Source organism: Rattus norvegicus, chromosome 1 (assembly GCF_021556685.1).
Source record: "Rattus norvegicus strain SHRSP/BbbUtx chromosome 1, alternate assembly SHRSP_T2T, whole genome shotgun sequence".
In the NCBI taxonomy this organism is placed as follows: Eukaryota; Metazoa; Chordata; class Mammalia; order Rodentia; family Muridae; genus Rattus; species Rattus norvegicus.
In genome coordinates, this window is record NC_141534.1 from 171,053 (window position 1) to 188,894 (window position 17,842).

Genomic DNA, 17,842 nt, shown 5'->3' on the forward strand with positions numbered 1-17,842 from the left:
ACAGCCCTACAAAGGACAATAAATGGTAAAACCCAACACAAGGAGGCAAGCTACACCCTAGAAAAAGCAAGAAACTAATCATCTTGACAACAAAACAAAGAGCAGACAAGCAAACAAACATAATATCACATCCAAAAGGAATATAACAGGAAGCAACAATCACTTTTCCTTAATATCTCTCAACATCAATGAACTCAATTGCCCAATAAAAAGACACAGATTAACAAACTGGATATGCAATGAGGACCCAACATTTTGCTCCACAGTGGAAACAGAGCTCACAGACAAAGACAGACACTACTTCAAAGTAAAAGGTTGGAAAACAACTTTCCACGAAAATGGTCTGAAGATGCAAGCTGCAGTAGTCATTCTAATATTGAATACTATCAATTTTCATCCAAAAGTAACCAAAAATATAAGGAAGGACACTTCATATTCATCAAAGGAAAAATCCACCAAGATGAACCCTCAAGTCCTAAATATCTATGCTCCAAATACAAGGGCCCCTACACACATAAAAGAAACCTTACTAAAGCACAAAGCACACAATGTCAATCACACAATAAGAGTAGGAGATTTCAACACCCCACTCTCATCAATGGACAGATCATGGAAACAGAAATTCAACAGAGACATACAAAGTCTAAGAGAAGTCATGAACCAAATGTACTTAACAGATATTTATAGAACATTTTATCCTAAAATAATAGGATATACCTTCTCAATATCTCATGTTACTTTCTCCAAAATGGACCATAAAACAGGTCATAAAACAGGCCTCAACAGAAACAGAAAGATAGAAATAATTCCATGCATCCTATCAGACCATCACGGGCTAAACCTTGTCTTCAATAAAAAATAAGGAAAGCATTCACACATATATATGTAAGTTGAACAATGCTCTACTCAATGATAACCTGGTCAAGGAAGAAATAAAGAAGAAATTAGAGACTTCTTAGAATTTAAGGAAAATGTAGGTACAACATACCCAAACTTATGGGACACAATGAAAGCTGTGCTAAGAAAAAAACTCATAGTTCTGAGTGCTTGCAGAAAGAAATAGGAGAGAGCAAATATGAGCAGCTTGACAGCACACCTAAAAGTTCTAGAACAAAAAGAAGGACGCACCCAGAAGGAGTAGAAGGCATGAAATAATCAAACTAAGAGCTGAAATCAAACAAGTAGAAACAAAAAGGACTATACAAAAAATCAACAGAACCAAAAGCTGGTTATTTGAGAAAATCAATAAGATAGATAAACCCTTAGCCAGTCTAACCAGAGGACACAGAGAGTGTGTCCAAATTAACAAAATCAGAAATGTAAAGGGAGACATAAATACAGAATCAGAGAAAATTCAAAAAATCATCACATCCTACTACCAAGGACTATATTCAACAAAACTTGAAAATCTGGAGGAAATGGACAATTTCCTAGAGTGATACCAGGTACCAAAGATAAATCAGGAACAGATAAAGCATTTAAACCACCCTATAACCCCTAAAGAAATAGAAGCAGTCATTAAAAGTCTCCCAACCAAAAAGAGCCCATGTGCAGACGGGTTCAGTGCAGAATTCTATCAGACCTTCAGAGAAGATCTCATATCGATACTATCCAAACTATACCACAAAATGGAAATGGACGAAGCACTACCGAGTTCCTTCTATGAAGCCACAATTACTCTTATACCTAAACCACGCAAAGACCTAACAAAGAAAGAGAACTCCAGACTAATTTCCGTTATGACTATCAACGCAAAATTACTCAACAAAAATTTTTGCAAACAGAATCCAAAAACACACCAAAACAATCATCCATCATGATCAAGTAGGCTTCATCCCAGGCATGCAGGGATGGTTTAATACACAGAAATCTATTAACGGAATCCACTACATATATAAACTTAAAGACAAAACCACATGATTGTTTCACTTGATGCTGAGAATACCTTTGACAAAATTCAACACCCCTTCATGATAAAAGTCCTGGAAAGAATAGAAATTCATGGCCGATACGCAAACATAGTAAAAGTAATATGCAGCAAAACAGTAGCCAACATTAATCTAACTTGGACAGAAACTTGAAGCAATCCCACTAAAATCAGGGATTAGACAAGGCTGCCCAATTGCTCTCCAATATTTCAATATAGTTCTCGAAGGCCTAGCTACAGATTTCAGACAACCAAAGGAGATCAAATGGATACAGATTGGAAAAGAAGAAGTCAAAGTATCACTATTTGCAGATGATGTGATACTATATTTAAGTGATCCCAAAAGTTTCACCAACAAACTACTAAAACTGATAAACACCTTCTGCAAAGTGGCTGGGTATAAAATTATCTTAAATAAATCTGTAGCCTTCCTCTACACAAAAGAGAAACAAGACGAGAAAGAAATTAGGGAAACTACAACCTTCATAATTATCCCAAATAACATAAAATACCTTGGGGTGACTCTAACCAAGCAAGTGAAAGATCAGTATGATGAAAACTTCAAACCTCTGAAGAAAGTAATTGAAGATCTTAGAAGATGGAAAGATCTCCCATGTGCATGGATTGGCAGGATTAATATAGTAAAAATGACCATTTTTACCAAAAGCAATCTACAGATTCAATGCAATCCCCACCAAAATACCAATCCAATTCTTCAGAGTTAGACAGAACAATTTGCAAATACATTTGGAATAACAAAGAACCCAGGATAGCTAAAACTATCCTCAAAAATAAAACGACTTCTGGGGGAATCACTATCCATGAACTCAAGCAGTATTACAGAGCCATAGTGATAAAAACCGCATGATATTCGTACAGAGAGAGACAGATAGACAAATGGAATAGAATTGAAGACTCAGAAATGAACCCACACATCTATGGTCAGTTGATTTTTGACAAAGGAGCCCAAACCATCCAATTGAAATAAAATAGCATTTTTAGCAAATTGTGCAGGTTCAACTGGAGGTCAACATGTAGAAGAATGCAAATCAATTCATGCTTATCACCATGTATAAAGCGTAAGTCCAAGTAGATCATTGATCTTGACATCAAACCAGAAACACTCAGACTAATAGAAGAAAACATGGAGAGGAGTCTATAATACATGGGCACTGGGAACATTTTTCTGAACAGAACACTAATGCCTTATGCTCTAAGATCAAGAATCAACAAATAGAACCTCATATAACTGCAATGCTTCTGTAAGGCAAAGGACACTGTCATTAGGACAAAATGCCAACCAACAGATTGGGAAAAGATCTTTAGCAATCCTACATCCAATAATGGGCTAGTATCCAAAATATACAAAGAATTCAAGAAGTTAGACTCCAGAGAGCCAAATATCCCTATTAAAATGGGGTACAGAGCTAAACAAAGATTCACAGCTGAGGAATATCTAATGGCTGAGAAGCACATAAAGAAATGTTCAACATCCATAGTCATCAGGGAAATGCAAATCAAAACAACCCTGAGATTCCACCTCACACCAGTCAGAATGGCTAAGATCAACAACCTGTTGACAGCAGATGTTGGTGAAGATATGGAGAAAGAACAACACTCCTCCATTGTTGGTGGTATTGCAACCTGGAACAACCTCTTTGGTAATCAGTGAGAAGGTTCTTCACAAAAGTGGACATTGTATTACCTGAGGACCCAGGTCTGCCTCTGCTGGGCTTATACCCAAAAGATGCACCAAGAAACAACAAAGCCACATTCTCCACTATGTTCATAGGAGCCTTATTTATAATAGTCAGAAGCTAGAAATAACCCAGATGTCCTTCAACTGAGGAATGGATACAGAAAATATGGTGTATCTACACAATGGCATACTACTCAGGTATTAAAAAACAATGACATCATGAAATTCATAGGCAAATGGAATGAACTAGAAATATCATCCTGCGTGAGGTAGCCAAATCACAGAAAAACACAAATGGTATGCTCTCACCGTTAATTGGATAATAGCCCTAAATTTCGATTACCCAAAATGTAATCCACAGACCACATGAAACTCAAGAACAAAGATGATCAAAATGGGGATGCCTCACTCCTTACAAATGGAAACAAAAATATCCATATGAGGGGATAGGGAGTCAATGTTAAGAGCACAGACTGAAGGAACAGTCATTCAGCTCCTGTCCCATATGTGGCCCATATATATGCAGCTACCAAAACTCGATAAGATGAATGATGCTAAGAAATGCATGCTGACAGGAATTGTATAGATCTTTCCTGAGAGACACAGCCAGAACAAGTCAAGTACAGAGGTGAATGCTAGCAGCAAACTACTGACTTGAGAATAGGACTCCCATTGGAGAAATTAGAGAAAGGATTGAAAGTGCTAAAGGCCCATTAGAACAAAAATGTCAACCAACCAGAGCTCCCAGGGAGTAAACCACTACACAGGCTGACCCATGGCTACAACTGCATATGTAGCAAAGGATGACCTTGCTAGGCATAAATGGAAGGAGAAGCCCTTGGTCCTGCCAAGGGCATACCCCTGGTGGAGGGTATTTTTGGGGTGGAGAAACAGTAAGGGGTATGGATAGAGAGTGGAACACCCATATAGAAGGGGGGTTGTAGGAGGCTTGTGGTTAGGAAACCGGTAAAGGGAATAACATTTGAAATGTAAATAAGAAATACCCAATTAAACATAAATATCAAGATGCAACAAACTCTAACATAACAATCGGATTTGTATGATAAATTTTCAATCCAAAATACATCCAAACAATAAACTTACAAACAGTTGATAAGGATATAAGCTGCCTGCCTAGAAAATATAAATTTGATTACAGAAATCCACGCCATCTCCCTTGACAATTCAATACCACCCAGATGCAGATCACTCTTCTCTGTCTCCATCTTGATTTTTCTCTCTTCTTTTTCTCTCCCACCTTATTTTTTTTTACTGTACAATCATGGCATTGATCTAACTGGTACCAGCCCTCTGCTACCTATAGGAATCAACCTACATATCAGACATGCATCTGTCTTGTTGCTATGTAAACCAAGACAATACCATTTCAAAACATATACCAACTAGGCATACAAATATAGGTTATATAATAATATTAGCAATAAAATTCTCTCTCATAAATGACAGGTATATTCTTTCATTCCTTTAAAGAAAACACATAAAATTATTCTCAACCAACTTATTGAGGTGTGAACAAACATCAAAGAGAAAAATATTTACCAAATGTCATTGAGTGCCAAGAACTGATTATCAGGCAAGAGATCAGCATTACAACCCATTAAATGTCTGCATAGGAATTGATATTGAACAGGATGCACGTTGAATCTGTATGATTCCAGGAATTATTGGATATAGCATAATGACATATTCTTCAGATCACAAGAATCATGGGGAGCTTAAGGAGATTTTGTGAACATGCTCAACTCCTGGCTCAATGTTGCATGTGAAACTTCCCTTCCCTACACCAGGGAATGAAAAACATAATGTGCCATAATTCAACTCAAAGTCCAAATGATATGAAACATTTATACCTTCTCAACTCTTGTCTTACTATAAAAGTTCTGAGAAAATCTATTGGGTTCATAAATATTGCTGTTGACACATGGTCTGTTGAAGGCTGTTCAAGAGAAGATTGGCCTTTGGAATATTTGTGGCATGGATGTTAATGAAATCATGGCCGCTGTGGATGGAGAACATTATCTTCAAAACATGTTTTTGGAAATGTTTTGATCAAAAGTTTTCAGACCTCAGATGTAGAGCTTGAGGCCAGAATTTTCCCATTGTATCCAGGGAGCAGAACATATGATGAATGGAAAGAAACTGTTGAATATAATTAAGTGGATCGCCCGTCAGCAGAAGCCTTAAAATATACAAACTGGGGTAAATGTGTGTCTTATGTTTGCCTACGTAAGAATCAGGTTTCACAATTGCTCCATGCTAGATCCTACCAGACATGAAGAAGCTGTGTGCTTTCACTATTGCCTTTTTTCCTCTGAAGTTTTGTCTCATCTTGTGCAGTTTGACTGAACCCAATTGCTTTTGGAGGATAAAAAAGATCGAAGTTTATGATGGAGATTTGCAAAATGACTGTGGTTTTGTCCTTTTTACACTTGAGAGCCCTATTGAAGAAAATTTTTATAATCACATTATTAATTTTAGGTAAGTTACTAACTTAATTTCTTGTTTCAATATTATGAATTAGAAGTATATAACTGTACACAGCCTTTAAGATTCTGTCCTGTTTTTCCCCTTGTAACTTTAGGAACCACAGAATATTAATTATAACTTCAATCAATGTTTTGATACTTTCAAATGTGTCACAGTTTCCGTTAGCTTTAGTACATTGACTCTAGTTCACAAAGCTGGAAAACAAGAGAGACTGGATTCTATCTCTTGAATCTTTGTTGATATACATTGAAATATGTTTTTACCTTTACCTTGAGTTCATAATTCCCACTTTTGGCAAAATCTCAATATGAAGAGACTGCATCATTGCCTCTTTTCAATTTTCTGCCAACCTTTCCTTTATAAGCATGCATCTAAAGACATCAATAAAATGGTTATCTAATTTTGGCCTCTAAAAGTTGGGCATACACTCAGACATTGAAACGTGTGGTGGTGGTGGTGGAATGATGTCTACTATATATGATTAAATGTATATTATTACATATATACTTATGAGTGTATATATATGTACATATATATATATATATATATATATATATATATATGTCTTGCATTATAAAATACTCTTTAAAAGAGCCCCTCCTGTCATTCTGGAGTTGTCACTGAATATGGAAAATGCCTGCCAGATTTCTTATTCTGTTACCAGAATATCTTTTCATCCAGTGATGCAAACACTCAGTCACATACTAGAATTATTATCTGCATCATATGGATATTCAATATTTTTCTCACTTTTAAAAAATGTAACATTATGGAAAATCTAGGAGAATAAATGTATTTCTTGTTGATAAGAAGCTGTTCTCAATGTGGCTGCATAGTTCTTAGATTCCAAGTGTGAGATGTTATCATTTGTGCCTGCAAATCATGAGAGAAGGGATGTTGAAATCACTCAAATTTTAACTAATCCATGAGCTTGTGACGTCATTCTTTCATAAACTGAAGTTTTCTGCACTTTTCTATCCCTGACTCTCATCCCATTTCTTATTCAAATTTGGGTCTTTCCGATTTAAACAAAATATTTTCTAATTGTTAGCAACAGTATACTTTGTACACTTTGATATTGGTGGTGGCTTCACATTATTGTAATTCTGTGTTGGGTCAGTAGAAATTCAATTTCTGATGCATTCTGTATCATTCCAGATCTCATTGGAAAAAATAGTGGACATTCTCATAAGTGACACTTCTACAAGTCATAATAAGATTTAAATTTACAAATATATGAATTGTATCAATACACTTTTAAGGTTTAGAAAGAAAAACTTAGATTCAAACAGTCAATTAGAAGTGAAAATTTCAGCAAAAAGAGCCTGTTTGGTGTTTTAGTCCTGATGAGAGGTATTTGCTAGTAGTAACAGATGAACAGATGAACTGCCAACTATGCTTGGGCAGAGGAACACATTTGAAATGAAAGAAGATCTTAGGGTTAAGACATCTATTAAAGGACCTTAAAGAATTAGGAGACCTGAAGTGTTAAGAGAAATTTCAATCCACTTTTACAAAATTAAAATAGTAGCAACACACTAAAAGGTGACTTCATGTTGACGTGATAGGAGCCAAAAGGATAATATTCAGGTTGCACAATATATTGCATCAGTTTATGTACTTGAAATGAATAAATAAATTTAAGTGGAAGATATCTTTAAATATGTATTGTTTAATGTATATTAACAGTTGAAACTATTAAATGCATGTTCTATGAACATGGAAACATTATTGATAATGTTTCCTACTATGCTATGTATAGAATTAGCATTTTCATATTGTATAACTTCAACGAGTTATTCCTAATTTGAAATTTGAAAAATGTTCTTACTGATATAATAATTTCTCTCCTCAAAACACTGATACTCCTTTTGAAGTAAACTGATTGCTAGATAATTTACACAGATACATAATTCATTTTGCATAAACTTACTCTGTGTTAGGTATTATTATATAAGGGCTTTTGAATATATTTCTAAATGATTCGCTTTTTAATCTTTTATGTTCTTTTGCTCTGCTTGATACTCAAAAATTATTTTGAATTTTGATACAATTTATTATGCAACATTTGGTATAGGATCATAAGCAATAGAAATTCTTAAATATGCATTAATGATATTTTTAGGGTTAAAAAGTACATGAAAAAGAAGTTGGACAAAATTTTTTGATGTAATATATGATTCAAAAAATATTAAAATTATTAACATGTTTAATATAAATTACATTTAATTACTAAAATTATAATGCAAATGTGTTATGTATTTCATGTGTTGTTTATGTCATGCTTTTTATTTTGTATTTGTGGAATTATATCTCCAAGAATATATTATAACAGTCTTAATCAATTGGACGCTAATGTAGTCTGAAGATGGTATTCAGAGGTAAAATAGTCCCCTTATTGATTGTCAATGTTACAAAATTTAGCATAGGTTAGTATCATGGGTCTATGAACTTTTAAATTGTATTCAAATCTTAAGATCTCTAATTAATGAGACTTATTTCATGACATTTAGACAGAAATATAGAATGCCTTGTGATACAAACTTAATTGCAATTGAAATTTTCTTTTTCAAGCATCTCCCTTAATCATCATTATGCTTGATTTTAGGATACCAGCAAGAAAATATGAATTTTTTCTGGTAATGTTTTTTGCTACTGATGAGATCAACAAGAATCCTTATCTTTTATCCAACATGTCTTTGATATTTTCCTTCATTTTTGGTATGTGTGAAGATACAATGGGAGTTCTGGATAAAGCATATTTACATCAAAACAACTATTTCGATCTACTTAATTATAACTGTGGAAGAAAGAAACGTTGTGATGTAAAACTTACAGGACCATCATGGAAAACTTCCTTAAAACTTTCAGTTAATTCAAGGGCACCAAAGGTAATAATGTGTGACACTGGACGAATTACCAACTTTAAATTCCATTTGCATGTGCCTACAAGAAAACTTGGACCCCATGCATTTATAGGTATGCTGCTAAACACACACACACACACACACACACACACACACACACAGAGAGAGAGAGAGAGAGAGAGAGAGAGAGAGAGAGAGAGAGAGAGAGAGAGAGAGAGAAAATAAAATAATCAGAGTGTATAACTATACTGGGCAAACAGAAAAAGCTGGTTTCTAGAACATACAGTTTTGTCAGGAATATTCTAGAATATATCAGTAAAAATCTATGATATGTATTGTGTAATCTTACTACCCTCAATCTGAGTTCTGAATGGTGAGTTGCATTACATGTATTTATGTCCAAACATCCTAACAATCATCTTCCTCATGTGAATGTTTCATCCTCTCTTCTATACTCTTTAGATTTTCTTTGGACCATTTAATCCTAACCTGAGTGACCATGACCAGTTTCCCTATATCTATCAGATAGCAACCAAGGACACATATTTGCTCCATGGCATGGTCTCCTTGATGTTTCATTTTGAATGGACTTGGATAGGACTGATCATCACAGATGATGACCAAAGTATTCAGTTTCACTCAGACTTGAGAGAAGAAATGCAAAGGCATGCGATCTGTTTAGCTTTTGTGATTATGATCCCAGAAAGCATTAAGTTATACAACACAAAGTTTAAGATATATGACCAACAACTTATGACATCTTCAGCAAAGGTTACTATCATTTATGGCAAAATGATCTCCACTCTAGAACTCAACTTTGCAAGATGGACATATTTAGTTGCACGGAGAATCTGGATCACAACCTCAAAATTGGATGTCATCACATATGATAAAGATTTCAGCCTTGATTTCTTCCACGGGACTGTCATTTTTGCCCACCACCACAATGACATCGCTACATTTAGAAATTTTATGCAAATAATAAACACATCCAAGTATCCAGTAGATATTTCTCAGTCTATGGGGCAGTGGAATCATTTTAACTGTTCAATCTCAAAGAACAAGAAGAAAATGGATTTTTTTATGTTGAAAAACCCAATGGAATGGTTAACACAGCACACATTTGACATGGTCCTGAGTGAAGAAGGTTACAATTTGTATAATGCTGTGTATGCTGTGGCCCACACCTATCACGAACTCATTTTTCAACAAGTAGAGTCTCAGGAAATGGCCAAACCCAAAGGACTATTCACTGACTGTCAGCAGGTAACGTTTCTTACATTTCATTATGCTTAGATTTATCAATGTGACCTTTCAGGCCCCTGAGAAGTTCACATACATTTGTTAGAGGTTATCTCTTGATATAAAGTTTTCTATACTGCAAAACTCCAAAATGACCTATTTACATGGATATATATCATGCACAGTGATAAGTTTTAATAGGAGACAATACATTTTCATAAATATAAGTGAATTATGTGAAAATTTGTTTTAACATTTAACCAAATAAGTTCAAAATTTAAAAGGAGCCAAGAGTTTCATCATAAAATCCTTAAGTGATAACTAGACTAGAATATTTTTCTCAAGAAGAATTTCTCAAAAATGAGTACATGTGCTCTGATAATAGCTATTCATTTAAATTAATAATATTTATAACAACACGTATGATTAAGAGTACACATTTCATTAAGTTAATGGGTATTTCATACATCTATGCAGTATGTCCATGATTGACCCACTACCATTCTTTACTTCCAAAACTTCTATATTTTATAACTCCCCCTTTTTTCTTACATATTTGGCTTTAGCTTTTAAATATTATTTTAGACAGACATGTGTACACATACACACAAATACCATGTGATTTGTTCTCTGGTAATCATTTATTCTAGCTTTCTTAACCAGCAACAATTAATGTGAAGTATATTAAATTGTAATTATACAATATAACATGTAATTATAATTTGTAATAATACAGTATAGTGTATTTTACTACATGGGGTTACTATAATATACCTGTATTTTCTGAAAGACATTAAAAAATTATGGGACATTCTCAATTTGGTATTTTCTGTATTGATATGCATTTGTAATCATATAATGATTCATCTCTTTCAGGTGGCTTCTTTGCTTAAAACTAGGGTATTTACTAACCCTGTTGGAGAGCTGGTGAACATGAATCATAAGGAAAATCAGTGTGCCAAGTATGACATTTTCATCATTTGGAATTTTCCAAATGGCCTTGGATTAAAAGTGAAAATAGGAAGCTATTTTCCTTGTTTGCAACAGAGTCAACATCTTCATATATCTGAAGACTGGGAGTGGGTTACAGGAGAAACATTGGTAGGTACACTACAATTTTTATTTTTTAAAGATATCTAAATTTTAAAATGGGAAGCACTCAACAATACCCCTGTGGTCAAGACCAATTAATATTCTTGCAAATGACCATTCTCAGTTACAAGCACCAAAATTAAATGACACTGAAATTCATTTGATCTTGTTATAGGGATCAAAGGACTCTGAATCCTATGGTCAATTGCATCCATATGACCATTTACCCTACCCTACAGAAACATATTTTTTTAAATTTATAACAATATATACAGTTAAACACACACACACATATGTACATATATATACATATATATATATATTGTTACTACATATAAACTATATATAACCTGATTATGTATGAACATAGTTGTAGCCTAATTAAGTATAGAATAGATTCATTATAAGAAGTATTTTCCTAGATTAAAACTTTTTTAATTTATAGATTTTTATTATTAATTTTACTTATTTACATTTTAATATTATCCTCCTTCCCAGTTTCCCCTCCTCTGCAGAATATTGCCTCATCTGGCATCAGAGTGAACAGAGACCCTTGGTCCTGTGAAGGGTGCATGCCAAAGAATGTGAAAATGTTAGATCATTGAGGCCAGAGTGGCCAGATTGTTGGGGAGCTCTTTAATAGATGCAGGGGCAGGGGTGGGATGGAATGGGGATTAAATGTTTTCTTTTACACTTAGGAAAAGTTCATTAATTGTATGAGAGTCTTATATGACATACTTTTTTCTTATTTATTGAACAAGTCTACTTGTGATATCCTACCTTCTCTTTCCATACAACTCTGTGTTCTTATTATTTTATCAGTTTTTAAGAGAAAAACTGATGCCACATAAAAGTTACATTTGAATTAATCACTTTAGCAAGGAGAAAATTTAAATTATTACACCTAAAATGTTGCATATATAATATTCATGACACAAATTATTGTATGATATTCAATGCATTTCAGGGTAATATAAAATAATAAATTTTCAGAGGAATACATCTGTTAAATTCCAAAATATTAATCTATGGTTCATTTTATATATGATGTATTCATGATCTTCACACAGACATACATATTAAATACATATTTATATAACATATATAATGTGCATATTTCATGTATATATATTGTTTATTTATAATTTATATTTATATGTGTGTGTGCCTGTGTGTCTGTGTGTCTGTGGGTCTGTACGTGTATTGCCTCAGGTTCCCTCCTCAGTGTGTAGTGAGACATGTACTGCAGGATTCAGAAAAAGTCATCAGAAACAAACAGCCAACTGCTGCTTTGATTGTGTCCAGTGCCAAGAAAATGAGATTGCCAATGATACAGGTACATGCTTGCATGCAGAGAAAAATTTGCTGAATTTGAATATCTTCTCTTTACAAACTAGAAATATGATATGTCCTAGATGGAAACTACAGCCCAAAAATCTCCATGTTTCAAAATTTAATTGGTTAAATAATATCAGTTTCCCTTGGACCCAGTTAATTACCTACAATTTCTTTCAAAAACAACCCATGTCTCTCAGAATATAATGGTTAATGCTTTTATACTATGCAGAAAATGCTTAGGGGGACATACATGTCTAACTTTTTTTTTTATTAACTTGAGTATTTCTTATATACATTTCGAGTGTTATTCCCTTTCCCGGTTTCCGGGCAAACATCCCCCTCCCCCCTCCCCTTCCTTATGGGTGTTCACCTCCCAACCCTCCCCCCATTGCCGCCCTCCCCCCATAGACTAGTTCACTGGGGGTTCAGTCTTAGCAGGACCCAGGGCTTCCCCTTCCACCGGTGCTCTTACTAGGATATTCAATGCTACCTATGGGGTCAGAGTCCAGGGTCAGTCCATGTATAGTCTTTAGGTAGTGGCTTAGTCCCTGGAAGCTCTGGTTGCTTGGCATTGTTGTACTTTTGGGGTCTCGAGCCCCTTCAAGCTCTTCCAGTTCTTTCTCTGATTCCTTCAATAGGGGACCTATTCTCAGTTCAGTGGTTTGCTGCTGGCATTCGCCTCTGTATTTGCTGTATTCTGGCTGTGTCTCTCAGAAGCGATCTACATCCGGCTCCTGTCGGTCTGCACTTCTTTGCTTCATCCATCTTGTCTAATTGGGTGGCTGTATATGTATGGGCCACATGTGGGGCAGGCTCTGAATGGGTGTTCCTTAAGTCTCTGTTTTAATCTTTGCCTCTCCCTTCCCTGCCAAGGGTATTCTTTTTCCTCATTTAAAGAAGGAGTGAAGCATTCACATTTTGATCATCCGTCTTGAGTTTCCTTTGTTCTAGGCATCTAGGGTAATTCAAGCATTTAGGCTAATAGCCACTTATCAATGAGTGCATACCACGTATGTCTTTCTGTGATTGGGTTAGCTCACTCAGGATGATATTTTCCAGTTCCAACCATTTGCCAATGAATTTCATAAACTCGTTGTTTTTGATAGCTGAGTAATATTCCATTGTGTAGATGTACCACATTTTCTGTATCCATTCCTCTGTTGAAGGGCATCTGGGTTCTTTCCATTTTCTGGCTATTATAAATAAGGCTGCGATGAACATAGTGGAGCACGTGTCTCTTTTATATGTTGAGGCATCTTTTGGGTATATGCCCAAGAGAGGTATAGCTGGATCCTCAGGCAGTTCAATGTCCAATTTTCTGAGGAACCTCCAGACTGATTTCCAGAATGGTTGTACCAGTCTGCAATCCCACCAACAATGGAGGAGTGTTCCTCTTTCTCCACATCCTCGCCAGCATCTGCTGTCACCTGAGTTTTTGATCTTAGCCAATCGCACTGGTGTGAGGTGAAATCTCAGGGTTGTTTTGATTTGCATTTCCCTTATGACTAAAGATGTTGAACATTTCTTTAGGTGTTTCTCAGCCATTCTGCATTCCTCAGCTGTGAATTCTTTGTTTAGCTCTGAACCCCATTTTTAATAGGGTTATTTGTTTCCCTGCGGTCTAACTTCTTGAGTTTTTTGTATATTTTGGATATAAGGCCTCTATCTGTTGTAGGATTGGTAAAGATCTTTTCCCAATCTGTTGGTTGCCGTTTTGTCCTAACCACAGTGTCCTTTGCCTTACAGAAGCTTTGCAGTTTTATGAGATCCCATTTGTCGATTCTTGATCTTAGAGCATAAGCCATTGGTGTTTTGTTCAGGAAATTTTTTCCAGTGCCCATGTGTTCCAGATGTTTCCCTAGTTTTTCTTCTATTAGTTTGAGTGTGTCTGGTTTGATGTGGAGGTCCTTGATCCACTTGGACTTAAGCTTTGTACAGGGTGATAAGCATGGATCGATCTGCATTCTTCTACATGTTGCCCTCCAGTTGAACCAGCACCATTTGCTGAAAATGCTATTTTTTTCCATTGGATGGTTTTGGCTCCTTTGTCAAAAATCAAGTGACCATAGGTGTGTGGGTTCATTTCTGGGTCTTCAATTCTATTCCATTGGTCTATCTGTCTGTCTCTGTACCAATACCATGCAGTTTTTATCACTATTGCTCTGTAATACTGCTTGAGTTCAGAAAGATAATTTTAGGCATAACCTAAGCTGATGTATATTCTTCTTTGATCCTTTGTACGAAGAATCTTGACTACATGTACAGTCCACAAACTTTTTGTCGCCAAGCTTAGACCCTGACAAAGACAAAATGGTCAGAACAACAAGTGTTCTCTAGTGAAACATATTTTAAGAGCTTACATAGCATAAAGGATTAGGCATTTCCTATCAAAGAACTAGAAAAAGAGTGAAGATATCAAGAATGCATCAAGAAATAGGAGAGTGCTTATCATTAATCACAGCCTAAATAAGGAAAGCGGGATGAATGTCAATATCAATAATCTTCATGCCATAACCTTCTATAGCCATAACCATGGAAAGTGTAGTTGGGGGAATAGAAATTGTACGACAACAAGAAGGACATGCATAAGTTTATGAGACATACGGCTTCAAGCATGAAAATATTCCTATACACAAAAGTATTTGAATGAGGAATTGTATGTTCACAAGCCTATATGTAGACACAAAGTGCACAACACCCAAGCAAACAAAATACATAATGTTTTCATCAACCAGCATCAATAAATATGTCAGCATACTACCCTTCTATCTGAATAGTAAATTTATGGATTGAGAAATAAAATAAACTGAGATTATGCATATTAGTAATTATCATATTTTTATTTCATTTTTCTTTAAGAGAAAACTTTTCCATTTTCTGTGATGAAGATTTGTTCTATCACAGAGCGTAGGTTAATGGACAGCAGACTTAAGTTAGTAGTCCCTAGAGCAATAATGAAAGAAATATATTCTCAACCCCAAACTATTTATTGCTATATCCTCTGAATAAAACAAATATACAATTATTAACTACACAATTATGATATTTTGTAAGGGATTATTGTTCTTTGCCAGCAGATATGGAGCAGTGTGTGCGGTGTCCAGATGATTCATATGCCAACTTAGAACAAACCCAGTGCCTCCAAAGAGCGGTGACGTTTCTCGCTTATGAAGATCCATTGGGGATGGCTCTAGGCTGCATGGCCCTGTCCTTTTCAGCCATCACAGTTCTAGTACTAGTCACTTTTGTGAAGTACAGGGATACACCCATTGTGAAAGCCAATAACCGTATTCTCAGCTACATCCTGCTCATATCTCTAGTCTTCTGTTTTCTCTGCTCATTGCTCTTCATTGGACATCCCAACCAGGCCACCTGCATCCTGCAGCAGGCCACGTTTGCAATATTTTTCACTGTGGCTATTTCTACTGTGTTGGCCAAAACAATAACTGTGGTCACAGCTTTCAAGCTCACTACTCCAGGGAGAAGGATAAGAAAGATGATGATAAAAGTGGCAACTCACTTGCTCATTCCCATTTGTACCCTAATCCAACTTGTTCTCTGTGCAATCTGGTTGGTGACATCTCCTCCATTTATTGACAGAGATATACAATCTGAACATGGGAAGGTAATCATCATTTGCAACAAAGGCTCAGTCATTGCCTTCCACTTTGTCTTGGGATATTTGGGCTCCTTGGCTCTGGGGAGCTTCACTGTGGCTTTCTTGGCTAGGAACCTTCCTGACAGATTCAATGAGGCCAAGTTCCTAACATTCAGCATGTTGGTGTTCTACAGTGTTTGGATCACCTTCCTCCCTGTCTACCACAGCACCAGGGGGAAGGTTATGGTTATTGTGGAGGTTTTCTCCATCTTGGCTTCTAGTGCAGGGTTGCTAGGGTGCATATTTGTCCAAAAGTGTTATGTTCTTTTAGTTCGACCAGATTTAAATGTTCTTCAGAAATAAAAAGATAAATTGCTTTATCGAACCTTTGAGAGTTTTAAAATTTTAGATGTTGCTCAACATATCTATTTTGCTTTGTCTTAAGAAAAGTGTTCATAAATCATCAAAGAAAATTAAGTAATATCTAGGGATAGTATTTGTAACACAGAACAGCACTGCCTAAAGCAATATCAATTAGTAAGTTTTGGTGGCAAATGAGCTCTCAGAAGCCTAAACATATTGAGAACAGGAAATATCCATTACTGAGAGGCTACAATCACTTTGATTTGTAGATATGTGTTTAAGAAATATTCTTAATTACAGATTAATATAAGTTGATTCCGCTCCATGTAGGCAAGACAACTTCCAAGCAAGATGTTCTGGGAGTTATAAGGAAGAAGACTGTCATAGGATGGACAGGAAGCCAGTGATCAGCATTATTCCATGGTCTATCATTGAATCCCTTCATCCATGTTATTTTCTTGGCTTCATTCAATTAAGGGTGACCAAGGTACATAGGGAAATAACACTTTTCTCATATATGTTTTGACCATGGGGTTTTTTACAGCAACAGAAACTAAAACATCAGCTAATTGATAAATTGCCTTATGTGGGAATTGGATTGCCATATATTATGGATGAGATATTAGAATAGATTTATAATATACTATTAAGATATTCTGAATATCAATAACATACTAAGAATAGTACAGTATATGAAAAGGACTATGGGGGTCAGATTTTGCCTGCTCTTGATCTTTATATGAAAACACACCATATCATTACAAAATGTAAGAATGTCTCATATACTGAGAAAAATTGATAAGAAAAATAATGTAGTACAAATTACCATTTTCAAAATTTGGTGAGTGAATTCTGCAAACATATAAAATACTTCAGATGAAGAATCTCATGCACTTTCTCCAAATAGGAATAATTGAAGATTATTTAGTTTCATTTTAGATACACAAACACACAGATTAAAAAGAACATAACACACTACTATTTCTGAACAATAGTTTGTGAAATAGTGTCATTTTTTCAAAATAATGGTATTTGATTTTTTATTTTTTACTGTTATTTGGTACTTTACTGTTCAGAGTGTAATTTAATTGCTTTTTTACTTTACAAATCCTGATTCTAACACACCTTTTTTTAACCTCTCTCTGCACTCCCAAAAAGCACAAGTGCTCTTATATCATTAAATATTGCTGAATACATACATGTATTTT

General features: G+C 35.2%; 1 protein-coding gene across 4 annotated transcripts; it reads left to right on the forward strand.

Moving 5' to 3' along the window:
* Positions 1–5,826: 5,826 nt before the first annotated feature.
* Positions 5,827–16,654, forward strand: Vom2r1 (vomeronasal 2 receptor, 1). Of its 4 annotated transcripts, none has more exon segments than NM_001430504.1 (6): positions 5,827–6,125; positions 8,743–9,025; positions 9,464–10,267; positions 11,120–11,344; positions 12,548–12,671; positions 15,751–16,654. In NM_001430504.1, coding segments are annotated over 6 exon segments (2,526 nt in total). In that variant the 5' UTR covers positions 5,827–5,919; the 3' UTR covers positions 16,635–16,654.
* The last annotated feature ends 1,188 nt before the right edge of the window (positions 16,655–17,842 follow it).